Source organism: Mya arenaria, chromosome 7 (assembly GCF_026914265.1).
Source record: "Mya arenaria isolate MELC-2E11 chromosome 7, ASM2691426v1".
Taxonomy (NCBI): Eukaryota; Metazoa; Mollusca; class Bivalvia; order Myida; family Myidae; genus Mya; species Mya arenaria.
The window spans coordinates 37,018,326-37,035,474 of record NC_069128.1 but is presented as its reverse complement, the minus strand read 5'-3'; the positions used below and the strand labels follow the sequence as shown (position 1 = coordinate 37,035,474).

Sequence of the window (17,149 nt, the reverse complement as noted above, 5' to 3'; positions counted from 1 at the left end):
TAGTTGCTATACCTGTAACTGGCACCATGCATACCAAGTTCCATTTAAATATGTTGAATGATTTTTGAGTGAAGGCCGAGGTTAAAGATTCCGCACAACAATGATGCTGACAACAAAAACTAGAGCTGTCACAGGAGTGACAAATACCCCCAAATGCCGCCTGGACACAGGAATGGCAAACCATTCCTTTGAAAAGAGGCCATAACTCCAAGGTTACTGCACACTGCATCTTCTTTTATCATGCATGTATTGTTTTATTTAAATCTGTTGAGTAATTTAGAAGTTACACTGCTGACAAGAAAAACTAGCCTTTCATGAGTTATCATCCGTAAACCGTTTTTCTATTTTTAGTAACAGTGACCTTGACCTTGGCCCAACCAGCCCCAATATCGAACTAGACCTGTATCTTCTGATGTTACACCTGTGTACCAAAAAATTTTCAAATCTGTCAAACCTTTCATGAGTTATCGTCCGGAAACCATTTTTCTATTTTTAGTAACAGTGACCTTGACCTTGGCCCCACCAGCCCCAATATCGAACTTGACCTGTATCTTCTGATGTTACACCTGTGTACCAAAAAAATTTCAAATCTGTCAAACCTTTCATGAGTTATCGTCCGGAAACCATGAAAACCGACAGACCGACAGACAGACCGACGGACCGACCGACAAGCTCACTCCCATATACCCCCTCAAACTTCGTTTGTGGGGGGTATAAAAACCATTTTTCACCAAAAAACTGATGAGCTAACATTAAGTTGTTGTGCATGCGTGTGTGTGTTGGCACGGGGGGAGGTAGTTGCGAGTGTGCTTAAAGATATTTAAAAAATAAAAGGAGCCTTGTTATGCCATTACTGCCTTAATGTATGTGTATTGATTTGAAATCTGTGTAAAAAAAAAATGAGATTTAAATTTTTTTTTTTTTATGTTACTTACTTATTTTAAAGGTGTCGTGATCCTTGTCCATTTTCATACAACTGATGAACTGTCCGACAGGCACAGCTGTGGAGGCTGAGTCATAACTGAAATATATCCAAGAGTCTTATTATAAAATGTTAAACATAAAATCTCGAAGCTTATATACACAAAATTATCCATAAAACATTTGCTTTTATAAAACGGCAATTCTGCACAAAAACCAGGATGCCATATATATGATGAAGTCATCACAATTAATATGGTTCAAAATGAAGAAAAAAATCATTTTCATTGTCTTTTCCCAATTAAAATGAGCTGGATGGGAAATAGTTCTTAGTGAAATTGAATACAAAAGCAGGTAAATTGTTTTGGTTTCAACCCTCAATTCATAGCCTTCAGACAGACTTCATGAGTTTTGTGTAAAATTTTTTTCAAGTTTGATATCAATTAATATAATTATATCAATTTTTTTTTGGATGATAATAACTTGTTTCAGGATAAAACAAATCAATGTAAAAGAAAGAAACTCACACTACTATTCCTGTTTCATGAATGACCTTGACCTCACGACCTTTGCCAAAGTACACGGGATCAATCTGCAGCTTCGTTGCCGCAGTATTGTCATCTTTCTCCTTATACAAACTACAGCCCTGAAAGCATAAAAGATAATATTTCAAATTTCACAGCAAATTAGTGAGAAAATAGAAATTCTGTTAAAGCAAGGCTATAGCGAAAATGTACTAAGTACCATTATTAAAAGGTTGATAGAACATTCTCATTACGGTATCAATCTCCTTTTATATTCTTCCCAATTATATTTTTTTCTGTTTTGAATATTTTGCCCACTCTTACTTCCAAATTAAACGTCAGCGTGCACAGAGCTGAAACACATTTTCAACGACCTCATTTCTCAAATGACCTTACGTCCTACAATTTGGCATGCTTTTCTTCAAAACTACAATAAACAGTCATTTTATATCCTTTTTAGGCATTTTATAAATTATTTTTTATTCATTTCAGTGTTCAAGTTTGCAATACATTTCACCTTATGAACACCAAAAGTTAATATTTCAATTGTGGCTATGCCACTAGTGAAATATAGCTTTTGGTGCTTTTTCGGTAAAATATATTACGAATGAAACACTGAAACAAACAATTATCCTCTATTTATTTATTATAAAAAAAAACTATTTTCCCATACTTACTAGAGGATCTGTGATCTTCACTCGGATATGGTCCCCATTTTTCAGCATGTTCTTCTTGTCGGCTGACGTCATGGTAGTTAAATCTTCCAATTGCTTGACAAGAGCAGCATCCCCTGGGTACACTTTTGTTATTGAACCATCAGACTCCCTAGAGGAATAAACAATATTGCAATGGAAATAAATGTGAGAACATCACGTTATTCACTCTTTGAGCTGTTGAACAAGAGAGAGAGACATTCGCTGGGTAAACCTTGATTATTGAACCATCAGACTCCCTTAAGGAATAAACAATATTGGAATGGAAATAAATGTTAGAACATCATGTTATCTTGAGCTGTTGAACAAGAGAGAGGCATTCGCTGGGTAAACCTTCCTTATTGAACCATCTGACACTCTTAAAGAATAAACAATATTGCAAAAGAAAATTAAGTGCTCAACAAGTGCCACCTCACTTGGATATGCCTTTGTTTTCAAGTCATCAGAATCCCTTTGGAAAATAAACAAGATAGCCAAGAAAACAAAATTGAGAAAGTCGAGGTAGTTAAGTCTCCAACTGCTCAACAAGTGCCACCTCACCTGGATATGCCTTTGTTTTTAAGTCAACAGACTCCATGGGCATATAAACAACATTGCAATGGAAATAAAATTTAGAACATTATGATAGTTAAATCATGATGCCGCTGACCCTAGTATAATATTTTTTCCGCCCTCCCGCCATAAACACAATTCTGTTTAAACATAAACTGCCATTCAATTTTGGACAGAGAATAAGGCCTAAATATTAGTTCATCTACTCATGGATATGCCTTTACTATTGAGCTATCAAACTCACGGAAAGAATAAACAATGATACAGGGCAAAACAATGTTACAGGGGAACCTAAAAGTCTCAAATTTCTCTTTAAGACTTTAAAATCTTTGGTTATCAAGGATTAAAGGGTTAAAATAATCCAAATATAGAAAAGCTAAAACTACTTAGATCATGATTTAAATTATTCAACTTACTCTTTTAGACAGAGGAATTTATTGTCCGAGTTCAGGTTTACAAATTCCACCTGGTTGTATACGTGCGGGTCTAACGGAAGAACGGGCTGGTTGACAGGATCACGCAGGACCCGTACTGCGACTTTGCTTTTGTCTTCTGTAAGTTTTTTTGTTTTCTCGTCGATGGTTTGGTGTAAAGCAGTCAACATGGTGCCATGTGGTCGAAGTCTGGTTTTCAAGGACTAACACAGAAAAATAGACAATGTTTTGAGAGCCTAGGGCTACTCCTATTTATATACTGTACCAAATAACGGCCATCTTGCTCACAGCCCTCAGAAACATGAATATATATTTTACACAATAATAAAAAAAGCAAGTATTTGTACGAGTGGCATAGTATAACCTTTGAAATAGCTCTTAATCTTACACCAAAATTCAATAAATTTTCTTCTCTGTTTACTGTATCACAGTCTGATGAAGAAAACAATTAGGGATTTGATTTTTAGAAACATTTTTTTTTAAAAACATTTTTTTTTAATTACCCAAAGTTCATCAGCACAGCTTCTGCAGATTCCACAATCATGGCAACCAATAACCTTCGTGTCACATGGGCAATGGCGCAGGTGCTCTCCCATGATGCCGTTAAAGACACAGTTTTCTCCCTTGTCACAACACATATTACACATTGTACACACAGATTGGGAGATTTCCGTATCTGATCTCTGGGTCCAAATGTGCTTACAGCCAACAGAGGTTTTCACTGTTTGAAGAAACAAAACATTTGGTTGAAACATTTATTTAACAAGCTTGAGAAAAAAGTTATTACAAAGAACCCACTCAATGGAGTGTGATAAAAATGATCGAGCAAAGTAAACATCAATGAAAATTATTCTAATCATAGTATTAACACCTAATTCAAAGAGTCATTATAATTGGTTTTATTATATTAATTTATTTCAGCTTGATCGTGATGACAGCTTAAAGGAACTGTGTCACAGATTTGCACCAAAAAAAGTTTTTTCTGTAACGAATCTTAGGACATTTATTTAATAGAATATGTTACGCTTTGATGACATTATTGTAAAACTAGAACTCCGCGAGTCGGATGTGTCCCCTGACGAATTATTCGACATTATAGCTGTTAGATTGGCATTTTATTCATTTATAGACAATGATGTTGCCATTTAACTTTCAAGTGTAGGTGGCATTTGAACCCTCAATCAGATATACCTACGGAATAAGTTTCAGGTTGAAACCTCCTATAGTTTACGAGATATGCCACGGACAAAACCTAAGCAAGAAAATTAACAAAGGGCAATAACTCTAAAAATATGGCAGCAAGAGTAACGGTTCTTGTGCACTGCACTTGCCCTCAATGAGATCTATCTAGCTATGAAGTTTCAAGTTGATACCTCTTATATTCTTCAAGATATGCCCCAGACAAAACTTTAAGCATGAAAATTAACAAAGGGCTTTAAAACTAAGAAAGCAAGAGTTACTGTTATTGTGCACTGCACTTGCCCTCAATGAGATATATCTAGCTATGAAGTTTCAAGTTGATACCTCTTATATTCTTCAAGATATGCCCCAGACAAAACTTTAAGCATGAAAATGAACAAAGGGCAATAACTTTAAAACTAAGAAAGCAAAAGTTACTGTTATTGTGCACTGCACTTGCCCTCAATGAGATCTGTCTAGCTATGAAGTTTCAAGTTGATACCTCTTATATTCTTCAAGATATGCCCCGGACAAAACTTTAAGCATGAAAATTAACAAAGGGCAATAATTTTAAAACTAAGAAAGCAAGAGTTACTGTTATTGTGCACTGCACTTGCCCTCCATGAGATCTATCTACATATGAAGTTTCAAGTTGATAACTCTTATATTCTACAAGATATGCCGCGGACAAAACTTTAAGCATGAAAAATAACAAAGGGCAAAACTCTAAAAATATGAAAGCAAGAGCAACAGTTCTTGTGCACTGCACTTGCCCTCAATTAGATCTATGTACATATGAAGTTTCAAGTTGATACCACTAATAGTTTAGGAGATATACCCCGGACAAGCGAAAATGGGACGCGGACGCCGACGCCGCCGACAAAAGTAACCCCTATATGTCGTCTTTTCAGGCGACACAAAAAGTACCAAAATGTAAAAAAAAAGATTGTGTCGGAGACCGGGTTCGAACCCGCTTCGCCAAAATTGAAGCCCAGCATCTTCCTGACTGAGCTAACAACGCTTACACAAAACCGGTGACATAATTAAGCTATAAACCTACCTCGGTAATATCATGTGATAACACCGACTAGACAACCACGTATAAGGAATGAGTTCTAGCTGGTAGACATACCCAGTAATCTTTTTTAATTGAAAAATACGAAATAACTGCTAAGCTTAAATAAATTGTGAACTATGTGGTACTTCAATTAGTAAGTTTCAATGCATTGTACACATCGATGCCAAGTTTATGTCATTATGCAACAATTTAAAATTTTTTTTTGCTATTTTATCATCTGTGAGACAGTCCCTTTAAAGCTGAAATGAATCACTTCCAAAACCAGCACTGTGTCCTTACTAAGAGGCCATGAGAAAACGGTCCCCTGCTGGACCTCTTCAATGAGAGCTGGGGCCATGATTACAATCAGTCTTAAGTCCAAGTCTAGAAATGGACTCAGAAAAACACTTTTCTTAAATTACAAAGAATCATCTTTATTCCGTCATTTTACAATTGTTTTTTTAGTAATTGAACAATTTCAAATTGTAGTTAATTTCATCATGAAAACTCCACTAGATAGAAAATTACATGATATGAAGATTTACAGTTTTGAACTCAGACATGAGACTGGAGACTGCTCATAATCATGGCCCTAGCAGTTTTGCCACCTAAATCTGAACATGACCTTTAGACTGTTCGTAATCATGCCCCCAGCAGTTTTGCCACCTAAATCTGAACATGACCTTGAGACTGTTCTTAATCATGCCCCCAGCAGTTTTGCCACCTAAATCTGAACATGACCTTGAGACTGTTCTTAATCATGCCCCCAGCAGTTTTGCCACCTAAATCTGAACATGACCTTGAGACTGTTCTTAATCATGCCCCCAGCAGTTTTGCCACCTAAATCTGAACATGACCTTGAGACTGTTCTTAATCATGCCCCCAGCAGTTTTGCCACCTAAATCTGAACATGACCTTGAAACTGTTCGTAATCATGCCCCCAGCAGTTTTGCCACTTTTGTCCAGACCAGTTTTATTAACAGTTCTCATTTTTACATTAAACCTCTAAGTGTGACCTTGACCTTTGAGGTACAGACCTGAGTCTTATGCATAACATCATGGTGAACCTTCATGGCAATTTTTTCAAGGATTGTCAAAAAACAGCCTGGAATAGATTCAGTCAAGACAAAAACACTTACAAATGCACCCACATACACGGAACTGCAAAGCGGGCTCAACGGAATTTAATTCATTTTTGAGAGTAATTTGGTGATAGCTTTAACACATACCCATTGTATCAGGATAAAACTTCTGTATTGCCATGGGGATATTCAGTCGGAACAGAATATCCATTATGACATCCACATATATGGAAAACACGTGGAAAGTGTAATCGCGCACATATGCAGGAGTCTCTTTTGACATGAGAGATGTTTCGATGTTTTCGAGAGAAGGCATAAAGCAGCTGGATTCAACAATGATCTCAGTTTGATCTGAAAAATAAACCACAGTTAAAAGCACTGCTACAAATGTGTGTATTGTCTCTGACATCATATTTTTCTTTAAAAAAACCTGAACCGTTTTTGAGTTAAAGCTGCACTCTCACAGATTGACCCTTTTGACAACTTTCTTAAATTTTGTCTTAGAATGATCCAATTGTTGCATACATGTCTGGAAATCATTGAAATATGACTGTTTATAAAATATCAAATCACAGTTTTTCATATTTCAGTTTGAAAATTTATGTTTTAAGGCTAAAAGCGTTATTATGGCTTAAAGACAAATGAGTTTTTCAGCAGTTTTCCAAACAATTGAGATTTGTTTTATTGTCAGTCATCTCATATGACTAAACTGAAGGCATTGATGCCAAAATGAGCTAATTCTGAGACAAAAAAAAAGTCAAATCTGTGATGATTCTGAGACCAAAAAATAAAATAAAAGTCAAAACTGTCAATATGTAAGGGTGCAGCTTTCAGGACAAGGTTATTTCTTTTAGTTTTCGGTAATACTGTGTCATCATCCACAAAGATGAATCCTGTGGAGATATTCTTGGTTATGTAAACAATAGCAATAGTAGGGTAACATAACTATAACTTTCAACAATGTATAAATTAGAAATAGAATAAGACCCTACACAATTAAATCTTGAGTTATCACTCGCAAAAGCTTTGGTCTACCAATTGACCGACCGACTGACTGAACCGACCAACCAACATGTGCAAAGCAATATCTGCACTTGCTCCTGTTATTAGGGATTCAAGAAGTTTTGAGAAGAAATTGGGACCTGGCCTATTGTTTTTCTTACCTGAACTTTGATGTTTAATTATCACTGTTTGGACAGCCCCGTTCTGGTAAACTACGCCCTCTGGGGTCAATATGATCACACGGCCGTACTTGGTGGTTCCGGCAATTAAAATAGGCAAAACTCTTCTGGGACTCGACAGCGGAAATGTATATGTTTGTTTCATAACAACAAACTCTGACATGTCCTTGTCAGGGCTCCAAAACTTGTCCTGAAATAATTATAGTAAGAATTGCTAGAAACTTTATTATGATTGTGTCAAGCTGTTATTTATATTGTGTATATTGTTTACATTGTTTAAACATAAATTCTACTCACAGCTCCTGTAAAATATTTCCTTAAGCATGCTTCACAGATTTTTAACTAACATGTGAATGAGCAAGTTGATTAGGGAGATTCTGTCACTCTAGAAAACCGAACTTGATATACAATGTTAAGCCTTTAAATAAGTATTTCCTCTTTGGCTCAAACTGGATGTAAAGGACCAATTTCGTTATAAAGAAGGTTAGCATTCCCGCTAAGCTTGATTTCCCTGAGGCTCAAAGTATTTTCACTGGTTCCTGGGAGTTCAAGCCAACAAGGTTTGACTGTAATGCTTAAGAGAGCTTAAAGGCCTAGTTTAGGCCTTCTATAAGTGACCCCCCCCCCCAAAAAAAAAAAAAAAAAAAAAAAAAAAACTGTGTATTTGTACACAACCTCTGTCAATTGATCTTAATCAAATTGCATAATTGTCTTATCAGATCTCCGATCTGAGTATCCTGCTGTGATATGTTAAGATAGAAATGGACCCTAAATGGCCCTGAGCCAATAAACGAATACACAGGAAATTGGCCCCTACTGTGACACCAGTGCAATTAGCAGGATATGCACAGCAGGGGATTATCATGCCAAACATTCCTTAAACTAGGCCTAACATCAAACAGAGGATGAAAGCCTGCTACTGTTTCTATACTTAATATCACTTTTATTCCTTGATATATAATAAGGATCTTGCAATCTAGGTTAACCCTTGTGGTTAAGGTGTCCGCCTACAGAGCAGGAGGTCGTGGGTTCAATCCCAGGCTTCGTCATACCGAAAGACGTTAAAAGCTGGTACAAGTAGCTCCCTTGCCTGGGGCTGGGCATTTAAAGGGTAGTGCTTGGAGTGGTGTACTCAGTACTGGTTCAACCAAGGAAAGTTGTATCCCGTTTATCGGTGCTTTACACCGAGCACGTTAAATAACCAAGAGGTCTCTTCGCAAAGAGCTAGGGTATTGCACTCGGATCTTTTGTATCTCAATCGTATCTTCAAGTCTTCCAATGTCTGGATTTGACTGCGAATTGCTGTCACTTCTATCTCATGTCACTTATGACATTTAAATACAATTTAAGTCGTGATGGCGTCACAACGGGGTCAAGCCATAATGCAGCCAATGGGCGTGGGTAGACCTTGATAAACTCAAATAAACAAACAAACAAAGGATAACCCATGAAAGTACACTGTTTGCATTTCCAAATGACCATATTCATAAAGCTACTAAATGTGGTTATTTTCGACTTACAGAACAAATGCTTATATGATAATGTTTCATGCCAAATCAGCAAAACAAAGAATAAGCAAAGAACGATCTTACTTAGGACTATTCTAGTAAAACATATAACCCTAAGGCAATTATTTTCTTAGTATATGGATGGGTACCTTTTTTCGCTAATTTGGACCCCAAAAGAGTAAATTTGCTTCTGTAGGGAGTTTGTATAATGTAAAAGTGCCTTCCCCCTGGGGGTTATATGTTTAAATGGAATAAAACATATAAAGAAAGTGAATAAATTTGATGACATTGGAGGGTATCTAAATATTCGTTGTTAAAATTTGAAAATGTTCACTAAGATGCTTAAGACAGCTCCAACACCAAGTGCTTGAAGGACTGGAAGTATATATATTTGCCCTTCGTTTTAGTTTTTGCTCCATGACAACGCCAACACCTACGAAACCAACGACACCAAGGCCATTGCAATGCCTTATGTCATTTTTTCTTTGAAAAATGACAATCTAGAAATTAAACGTAAAATGGTCATTAGAGCTGTCACAAATGTGACAATTACCCCAGAATGCCGCCTGGACACAAGAATGGCAAACTATTTCTTGGAAAAAAGGCCATAACTCTGAGGTTATATAATAATTTACACTGCATTTCCAATTATCATGATTTTCCAAAGTGTGTTGTTTATTTATAATTCATGGAGTTATTAAGAAGTTACGCTGACAAGAAAAATAATCAAAGGGCAATAACTCTGTAGTTAGCTTAAATAGAGTTATGGTTCTTATTCACTGAACTTGCTTTTCATATGCATTATCATTGTATAAAGTTGAATTAAATCCCATCCTTCAGTATTCCAGTTACACACCAGATAGGGAAAAGTAACAAAGGGCAATAACTCTGTGATAAGCAGAAGAAGAGTTATGGTTCTTATACACTGCACTTCCTATCATTGTGCTTTATGTTAAATTAAATTCTATCCAATAGTGTTCAAGTTATCCTCTGGAAAGGAAAATTGCAATGGACCGACTGACCACAGGGTGACTCCAATTAGTCCCTTTCAAACTTCCTTTGTCAATGGTATAAAAATAAAAGGTATCGGTGATACAAATTTACAAACCATCGAGACAGCAGGACTTCCGATATTCTCCAGGGTCGTCATGATGCACTGTTCATCCTCTGGTCTGGTTCGTAAACACGGCAATGATACGAGGCCCAAACTGTGCTGGAGAAATGGGACTAAGGGTTGTTTCTGTAAAAGAAAAGTTTGATAAATCTGACAGAAGTTTTATAATGAGCTTAAGGCTACAAACAACAGTTAAAGCTGCACTCTCACAGATTGACTGTTTTGACAACTTTTTTTGTCTAGGAATGAGCCAATTTTTGCGTAAATGTCTGAAAACCAGTGATATAAGGCTGCTGACAAAAGATCAGATCACAGTTTTTCGTATAATCATTTGAAATTTGATATTTTATGGCTAAAAAATTAACTAATCCTTTAAGAAAAATATTTATTTAGCAGTTTTCCAAACAATTGTGATCTGTTCTGTTGTGAATTATCTTAAATGACTGAATTTGAGGCATTGATAGCAAAATCAGCTGATTCTGTTACAAATTTACCGTTTTTACAACTTTTTAATTTTTTGTCTTGGAAAGTGCAAAATTTTGCGTAAATATCTGCAAACCAATGATAAAAGATTGCTGACAAAAGATCAGATCGCATATATTCATATTTCCGTTTGAAAATTAATGTTTAATGGCTTAAACCGTTACTAACAGTTTAAGAAAAATGCATAAAATATCAATTTTTTAACTTAAATGTAAAAATATGTGATCTAAATTTTTGTCAGCAGTCTTATATGACTATAAAAATTGCCTTGTTCCAAGACAAAAAAATGAAAAAGTTGTCAAAACGTTCAATCTGTGAGAGTGCAGCTTTAAATTACTGAATTGGAGACATTGATACAAAAATCAGATGATTCTGATACAAAAACTAAACAAAATGGCAAAACTATCTATCTGTGAAAGGGCAGCTTTAAGCTTTCTGGTCAATAACGTGCATACCTCAACTATAACTAAAGCTAGTGTTTTGACTCCTAGAACATTGCTTATGGTAATCTGGCCCCAATTTCTCGAAACTTCTTAAATCCCTTATAACAGGATTAAGCTTAGCTCACTATTTTTGCTATTCAATAGTTTGTGTAATATTTACTTCTTGAAGAGTTTTTATACCTAAGATAGGAGTTATCATTATGATAATCACATTAAATCATTTTTCATTTATCAAAATTCAATTTAAGTATGTATTTTTGCTGTTCAAATAAGCTATACTTAAGCCTGTTAAGCTTAAGAAGTTTCGAGAAACTGGGGCCTGTGTGCCTGTGTGCTAAGATTTATAATGTGAATATCTTAAATGTTTTTTAAGTTATAAACAAAGTTTGAAATGTCAGTGTTGACATCATATGTATTGATGTATTTAAACTATGTTTTCCATTATACAGGTCACGTCAACATGGATCACATCCAAAACAACATGCATATCTGTGTACAACATTGCAGTAGTCACAACAATTACCTTTACTCTTGCCTCAATCTCTGTTAGAAGTTTACTGTCAATGGCAGCCTGGGTCCAAACGTGACTCGCTTTCCCGATAGCCGGTACCACAGTTTTCTCGGTCTTAAGTGACGCGGGTAAAAGTTGGTCCACACGTTCCTCTAACAAGGCGAAGTATTCGATACTCACAATCATAGTTTCTTGACCATTTTCTAATAGTAGCAGTTGCCCCTAGAAATCAATAAAATTATTTCATTGCAAATTTTTAGTAGCATCCATTATAATATGCTTTACCATAATTCTTAAGCAAGTATTTCCCTATTAAAATGACAACAATACAGGATATATTGTATACATGAAAGTATATGTAATGATTATGTTGAACAAATGAGTTTATGCAAAAAAATATTCTTAATATAAATTTAATTGATATTAATATATCAAACTTAATACATATACATAGCATCAGAATAATTTTTTGGACAAAAATTGAAAACCTTGATTTAGATGGAAGCATTCTTGTGCCACAGCCTATTTTATTTTTAAGAGATTCTGTCTAATAAAACTTTTTGTTAAGAACTTGATTAATAACATACAGTTGAACACCGTCAATACGAAATTGTGGGAACCCCAAAAAATATTTCGGAATAGCGATATTTCGGATTAACAATTTTCAGAAAATAACAGTGTTCGCGAAATAAAGATAATGTGAAAAACTATGACATGATCGAGTTCAAAATAAGAATTGATAAATACGTGCGAAATACCAAATCGGGACCGTAATTTTTACTTCGGAATAGCGATTATTTCGGACTAGCAATTTCAGATTAAAGATTAAAAATTTAGTTAAACAAAGGAGTAAAATCAGGACCGAAAAATAATTTTCGAAATAGCAATAATTTCGGATAAGCAGTGTTCGGAATAGCGATGTTCAACTGTACATACCTTGGACTGAAGATGTTTCAATACTGCCAAGACACTGTTGTCAGAATCAAAAAGTTGGCTCAACTTCTCTGGAAAATCAATTGCTGAAAAAATCTCTGAAAGGGGGATAATCTTCAAAGAAGACAAGTTTTTCATAATCGTCTCCCCTGCCAGGACATAGCTAGTTGTAAACTCTGCTGTGAGTGGTTGAAAATCAAGAAGTCGTTTCTGATTGGTCACTATTTCTTGAAGTACCCTTTCTCTCAACTGTAGGAGTAAATACAGAAAAAAGAATGCATTATCATAAAATACAAGTGGCGGTAGGAAAAACAATTGAAATTTTTCATAAAATTTCAAACTAAAAATAATTAAACTTAATGGTTTAGTTTCTATGTCTGCATGAATGCAATTTTAGTATCAAAATCAGATGCTGAAATGCACCTCCAGTTTTCTGAGTTAGTTTTTTCTTCTTTATTTAAGGTTGATTGGGATAGAAGCTGATAGCTGATCACTTTTGTGTGTTTTTTTTGTCTGAAACCAATACTGTGTAAAACACAATTAAATGGCCTGAAGATGAATGATTTCATGCCGATGCATCACCAATAACTTCAACCGTGAAATAACTCGGACATTTTTTCCTTTGAAAAACATGCCAGCTAAATATTTCAACCTCATAAAATTATACAAATAAATTTCAAAATTTATTCATTCGATCACTGAATGATTTTGTAACCTAGACTTTTCTCTATAATGTATTAATGAAATCAAACAAAAGTCACACCTTTGGATCAGTTCCGCCAGAAATGAACCTCATCCTCTTTTTCCTGTGTTTTACAAAGTTTGCAAGGTTATCACGAGCATTGCACAGTCTTCCATAAACTTGTTGGTCTTCGAGGTCCATTCCAAGAATGTCCCTAGAATTAAAATTCAAACACATATTTCACATATTTTAAGGCCAAACAAAAGAACTCAAGGGCTGGTATTCATTAAACATCCTAGGTCATTTCCTAACTTAAGTCATTTTCTTAAGTTAAGAATATCACTTAAGTATGATATTATCAAATGATAATATCTGAAAGACTTTATTTTCATTGATTTGATTAAAAAGCACATACTTTTATGTAAAAAAACATTTATACTTTTCCTTTCTTTTTACTACAAAAATTGACTTAAGTTAAGAAATGACTTATGAGGTTTTATAAATACCGGCCCTGATCACTCAGACGCCAGAAATATAGGCCTTTGTCGGTATTAATAAACATCTTAAGACAATGTCTTAAAATATTCAAAATCAAATTTAAAGATATATATAAGTGTTTTTAACATAAAAATAAATTATGTATTTTCAATAAAAGCAATGACAACTTAGGAATTCAAAAATTATTAAGCCATTACATCATATGATAACAGAGATCCTAAACTTAAGAAAATGACTTAAGAGTTTTCTTGAATACAGCCCAAGTCTCACAAGTGTATACTCTCCTAAATGACAACATTTGTACTAAGTTCCATGTAAATATCTTGACAAAATGAAGGTTAATGACATCGTCCATGAGGATATAAAGGTTAATGACATCGCCCATGATGACATGAAGATTAATGACATTACCGATGTTGACAGAAGGTACATGACATCGCCAATGATGACATGAAGGTTAATGACATCGCCCATGATGACATGAAGGTTAATGACATCGCCCATGATGACATGAAGGTTAATATCATCGCCCATGACGACATGAAGATTAATAACATTGCCCATGTTGACAGAAGGTAAATGACATCGCCAATGATGACATGAAGGTTAATAACATCGCCCATGATGACATGAAGGTTAATGACATCGCCCATGATGACATGAAGGTTAATGTCATCGCCCATGACGACATGAAGATTAATAACATTGCCCATGTTGACAGAAGGTAAATGACATCGCCAATGATGACATGAAGGTTAATGACATCGCCCATGACGACATGAAGGTAAATGTCATCGCCCATGACGACATGAAGGTTAATGTCATCACCCATGACGACATGAAGGTTAATGATGTTGCCCATGACGACATAAAGGTTAATTACATTGCCCATGATGACATGAAGGTTAATGACATCGGCCATGACGACATGAAGGTTAATGATGTTGCCATGATGACATGAAGGTTAATGACATCGCCCATGACAACATGAAGGTTAATGACATTGGCCATGACGACATGAAGGTTAATGACATTGCCCATGATGATATGAAGGTTAATGACATTGGCCATGACGACATGAAGGTTAATGACATCGCCCATGATGACATGAAGGTTAATGACATTGCCCATGATGACATAAAGGTTAATGACATCGGCCATGATGACATGAAGGTTAATGATGTTGTCATGATGACATGGCAAGTTTTTCACATTTTTTTTTCATTTTCTTTAAAAAAGAAAAAAGAAGCTTAAACTGGCCCTCCCTAAAGGTTTTTTGTTAGATAAAAATTGATCTCCCAGAAATCAAAAGCAATATCTTAAAATTAGTCCGGAAATATTTTTATCAGGATGTGATGACAATAGACTGATGGTTCAGAACTTTATTAAAGTTAACCATGTTGTTTGCGTTAACGTTGTTAACTTCCAAATCTTTACTGCTCTGGAAATTTGATGGATACATTTGTTCTCTGCTGAATTTGTAACAAGCTTTGCGACAGCTGTTTTAGCTGTATTTGATTTATTATAATATATGACCACATCGTCAACTATTTTAAGTTTAAATATGAACAATGATGAGGTTAATCATGTTCTTAACTTTAACAAAGTTCTGAACATTGAATTATTTACACTAAACAAGACAGCACCACAAAACAACAAAATTTGTCCTTAAAGCTGCACTCTCACAGATTGGCCATTTTGACAACTTTTTTATTTTTTGGTCTTTGGAAGAGCCAAATTTCAATATCTGAAAACTATGTAAGACTGCTGACCAAAGATCAGATTGCAGTGTTTCATATATATGTTCGAAAAGTTAGGTTTAATAGCTAAAAGCGTTACTTAGGCTTTAAGAAAAATGAAATTTTCTGCAGATTTTCTTAACAATAGAGATATGTTCTATTGTGAAATATCTTATATGACTAAAATGAAGGTATTAATACCAAAATAAGCTGATTCTGAGACAAAAATTAAAACATTAAAACTGTTAATCTGTGAGAGCGCAGCTTAAACTCCCATGATAAGGAAAAAAATCTGATTAGGAGCATTTAGCAAGACAGTAAGGTCACCAAAAACAATCAGTACTTCAATGATGCTCCAATTTTTTCAAATTTGAAAACATTAAAATCATGATTCTGTACCTTTCCATTTCAGAGATTGCATTGATGACATTGTTCAGCTGAGGCCAATTTTCAAAATCAAGTTGTTGCTTAAGTAGGTCAACTTTTCCCTCCGCATCCGAGTTGCCAGTGGCGACTCCAACCAGCAAGAACTCTGTTCCTTTGAAGCTTCTTTCTTTTTCTTTTTTCTTTTCTTTCGCCTTATGTGTTTCCTTTGGGGTAAAATGGATTAAAGAATATTTAAAAAATTGTCTAGATAATATATAAATCTAAAAAACAAACAAAATCTTAAGCTAATTGAACTAAACAACAATACAATTCTTTTTAATCCGATTTCATATGGTCAGGAAGTAACATACTTATAAATGATCAACTATCCAAATGTGCCATCAGATCTATCTTGGGAGCATGTTCAATATGTTTTTTTTTATCTTTGGTTAAAAAGGTATGTCTACCTGCGTGATTGGCAAGTCAATGTTATCACGTGAAGTTAAGTATATAGCTTAAATATTCCAAGTGTTTAGGGTAATTCTTTGTAGCACTGCAATTTTGGCAACACCGGATCTAACCCGGTCTCCAACTCGATTTTTTTTTTACATTTTGTTATTTTTTTTTACAATTATGATATCAAAGAGTAAAACATTTTATTAAATAATTGTCCTGAAATTTGCTTCAGAAAAAACTTTTTCTGGAGACAATCTGGTGTACCAAAGTTCCTAAGTCAATCAGGGGACATAATTGGTATTAAGAATAATATGGACTTATATAACTTCATTGTGTGATGGTCCTGAAATGAATGGTATAAGAGTTATAAGTGAAATGCAAACTTACCCTAAAAGTTTAACTGGATGCCGATAGGGGGGGGGAGTAGTAAAGCCACCTTATTCTTCAAATAGTAGAGCTAAAAAGCTTTACACTGATAAATATTGATCGGGGCCTAAATTTCATTTACATTGATCCATGCAGAAATATAAAAACAAAAATACCTCTGTTTTTGTTGAACTGAGGACCATTTCCCAAAGGTCGTTAGTTTCAGAATAGAATCCATGGATTTTCACTGTCGCCCATTTCATAGAAAATGCCGGATACAGTCCGTCCCCGGCAATGTAGTGGGGAACCGCATGAGCCTGTCGGGTTAACAAATATAAGAATATCATATCTTGGCTAAACATTCATTTGAATAAAGCTTTTTAAACCAAAAAATTGGCAACAATGTA

The 17,149-nt window shown here is 34.9% G+C and overlaps 1 protein-coding gene across 4 annotated transcripts in view; it reads right to left on the bottom strand.

Annotated features, from left to right (window-relative positions):
* LOC128240741 (uncharacterized) overlaps positions 1-17,149 on the bottom strand; it is a 105,874-nt gene that overhangs the window by 60,734 nt on the left and 27,991 nt on the right. For all 4 annotated transcript variants that reach the window (XM_052957556.1, XM_052957557.1, XM_052957558.1 and 1 more), the window contains 13 exons: positions 16,919-17,059; positions 15,954-16,144; positions 13,399-13,531; positions 12,639-12,884; positions 11,715-11,924; positions 10,260-10,391; positions 7,626-7,833; positions 6,610-6,813; positions 3,648-3,865; positions 3,127-3,347; positions 2,123-2,270; positions 1,449-1,567; positions 936-1,021 (listed from right to left, as the gene is read on the bottom strand). In XM_052957556.1, the coding sequence (XP_052813516.1) occupies positions 936-1,021; positions 1,449-1,567; positions 2,123-2,270; positions 3,127-3,347; positions 3,648-3,865; positions 6,610-6,813; positions 7,626-7,833; positions 10,260-10,391; positions 11,715-11,924; positions 12,639-12,884; positions 13,399-13,531; positions 15,954-16,144; positions 16,919-17,059 (2,257 nt within the window). The remainder of the gene's footprint in view (positions 1-935; positions 1,022-1,448; positions 1,568-2,122; positions 2,271-3,126; positions 3,348-3,647; positions 3,866-6,609; positions 6,814-7,625; positions 7,834-10,259; positions 10,392-11,714; positions 11,925-12,638; positions 12,885-13,398; positions 13,532-15,953; positions 16,145-16,918; positions 17,060-17,149) is intronic.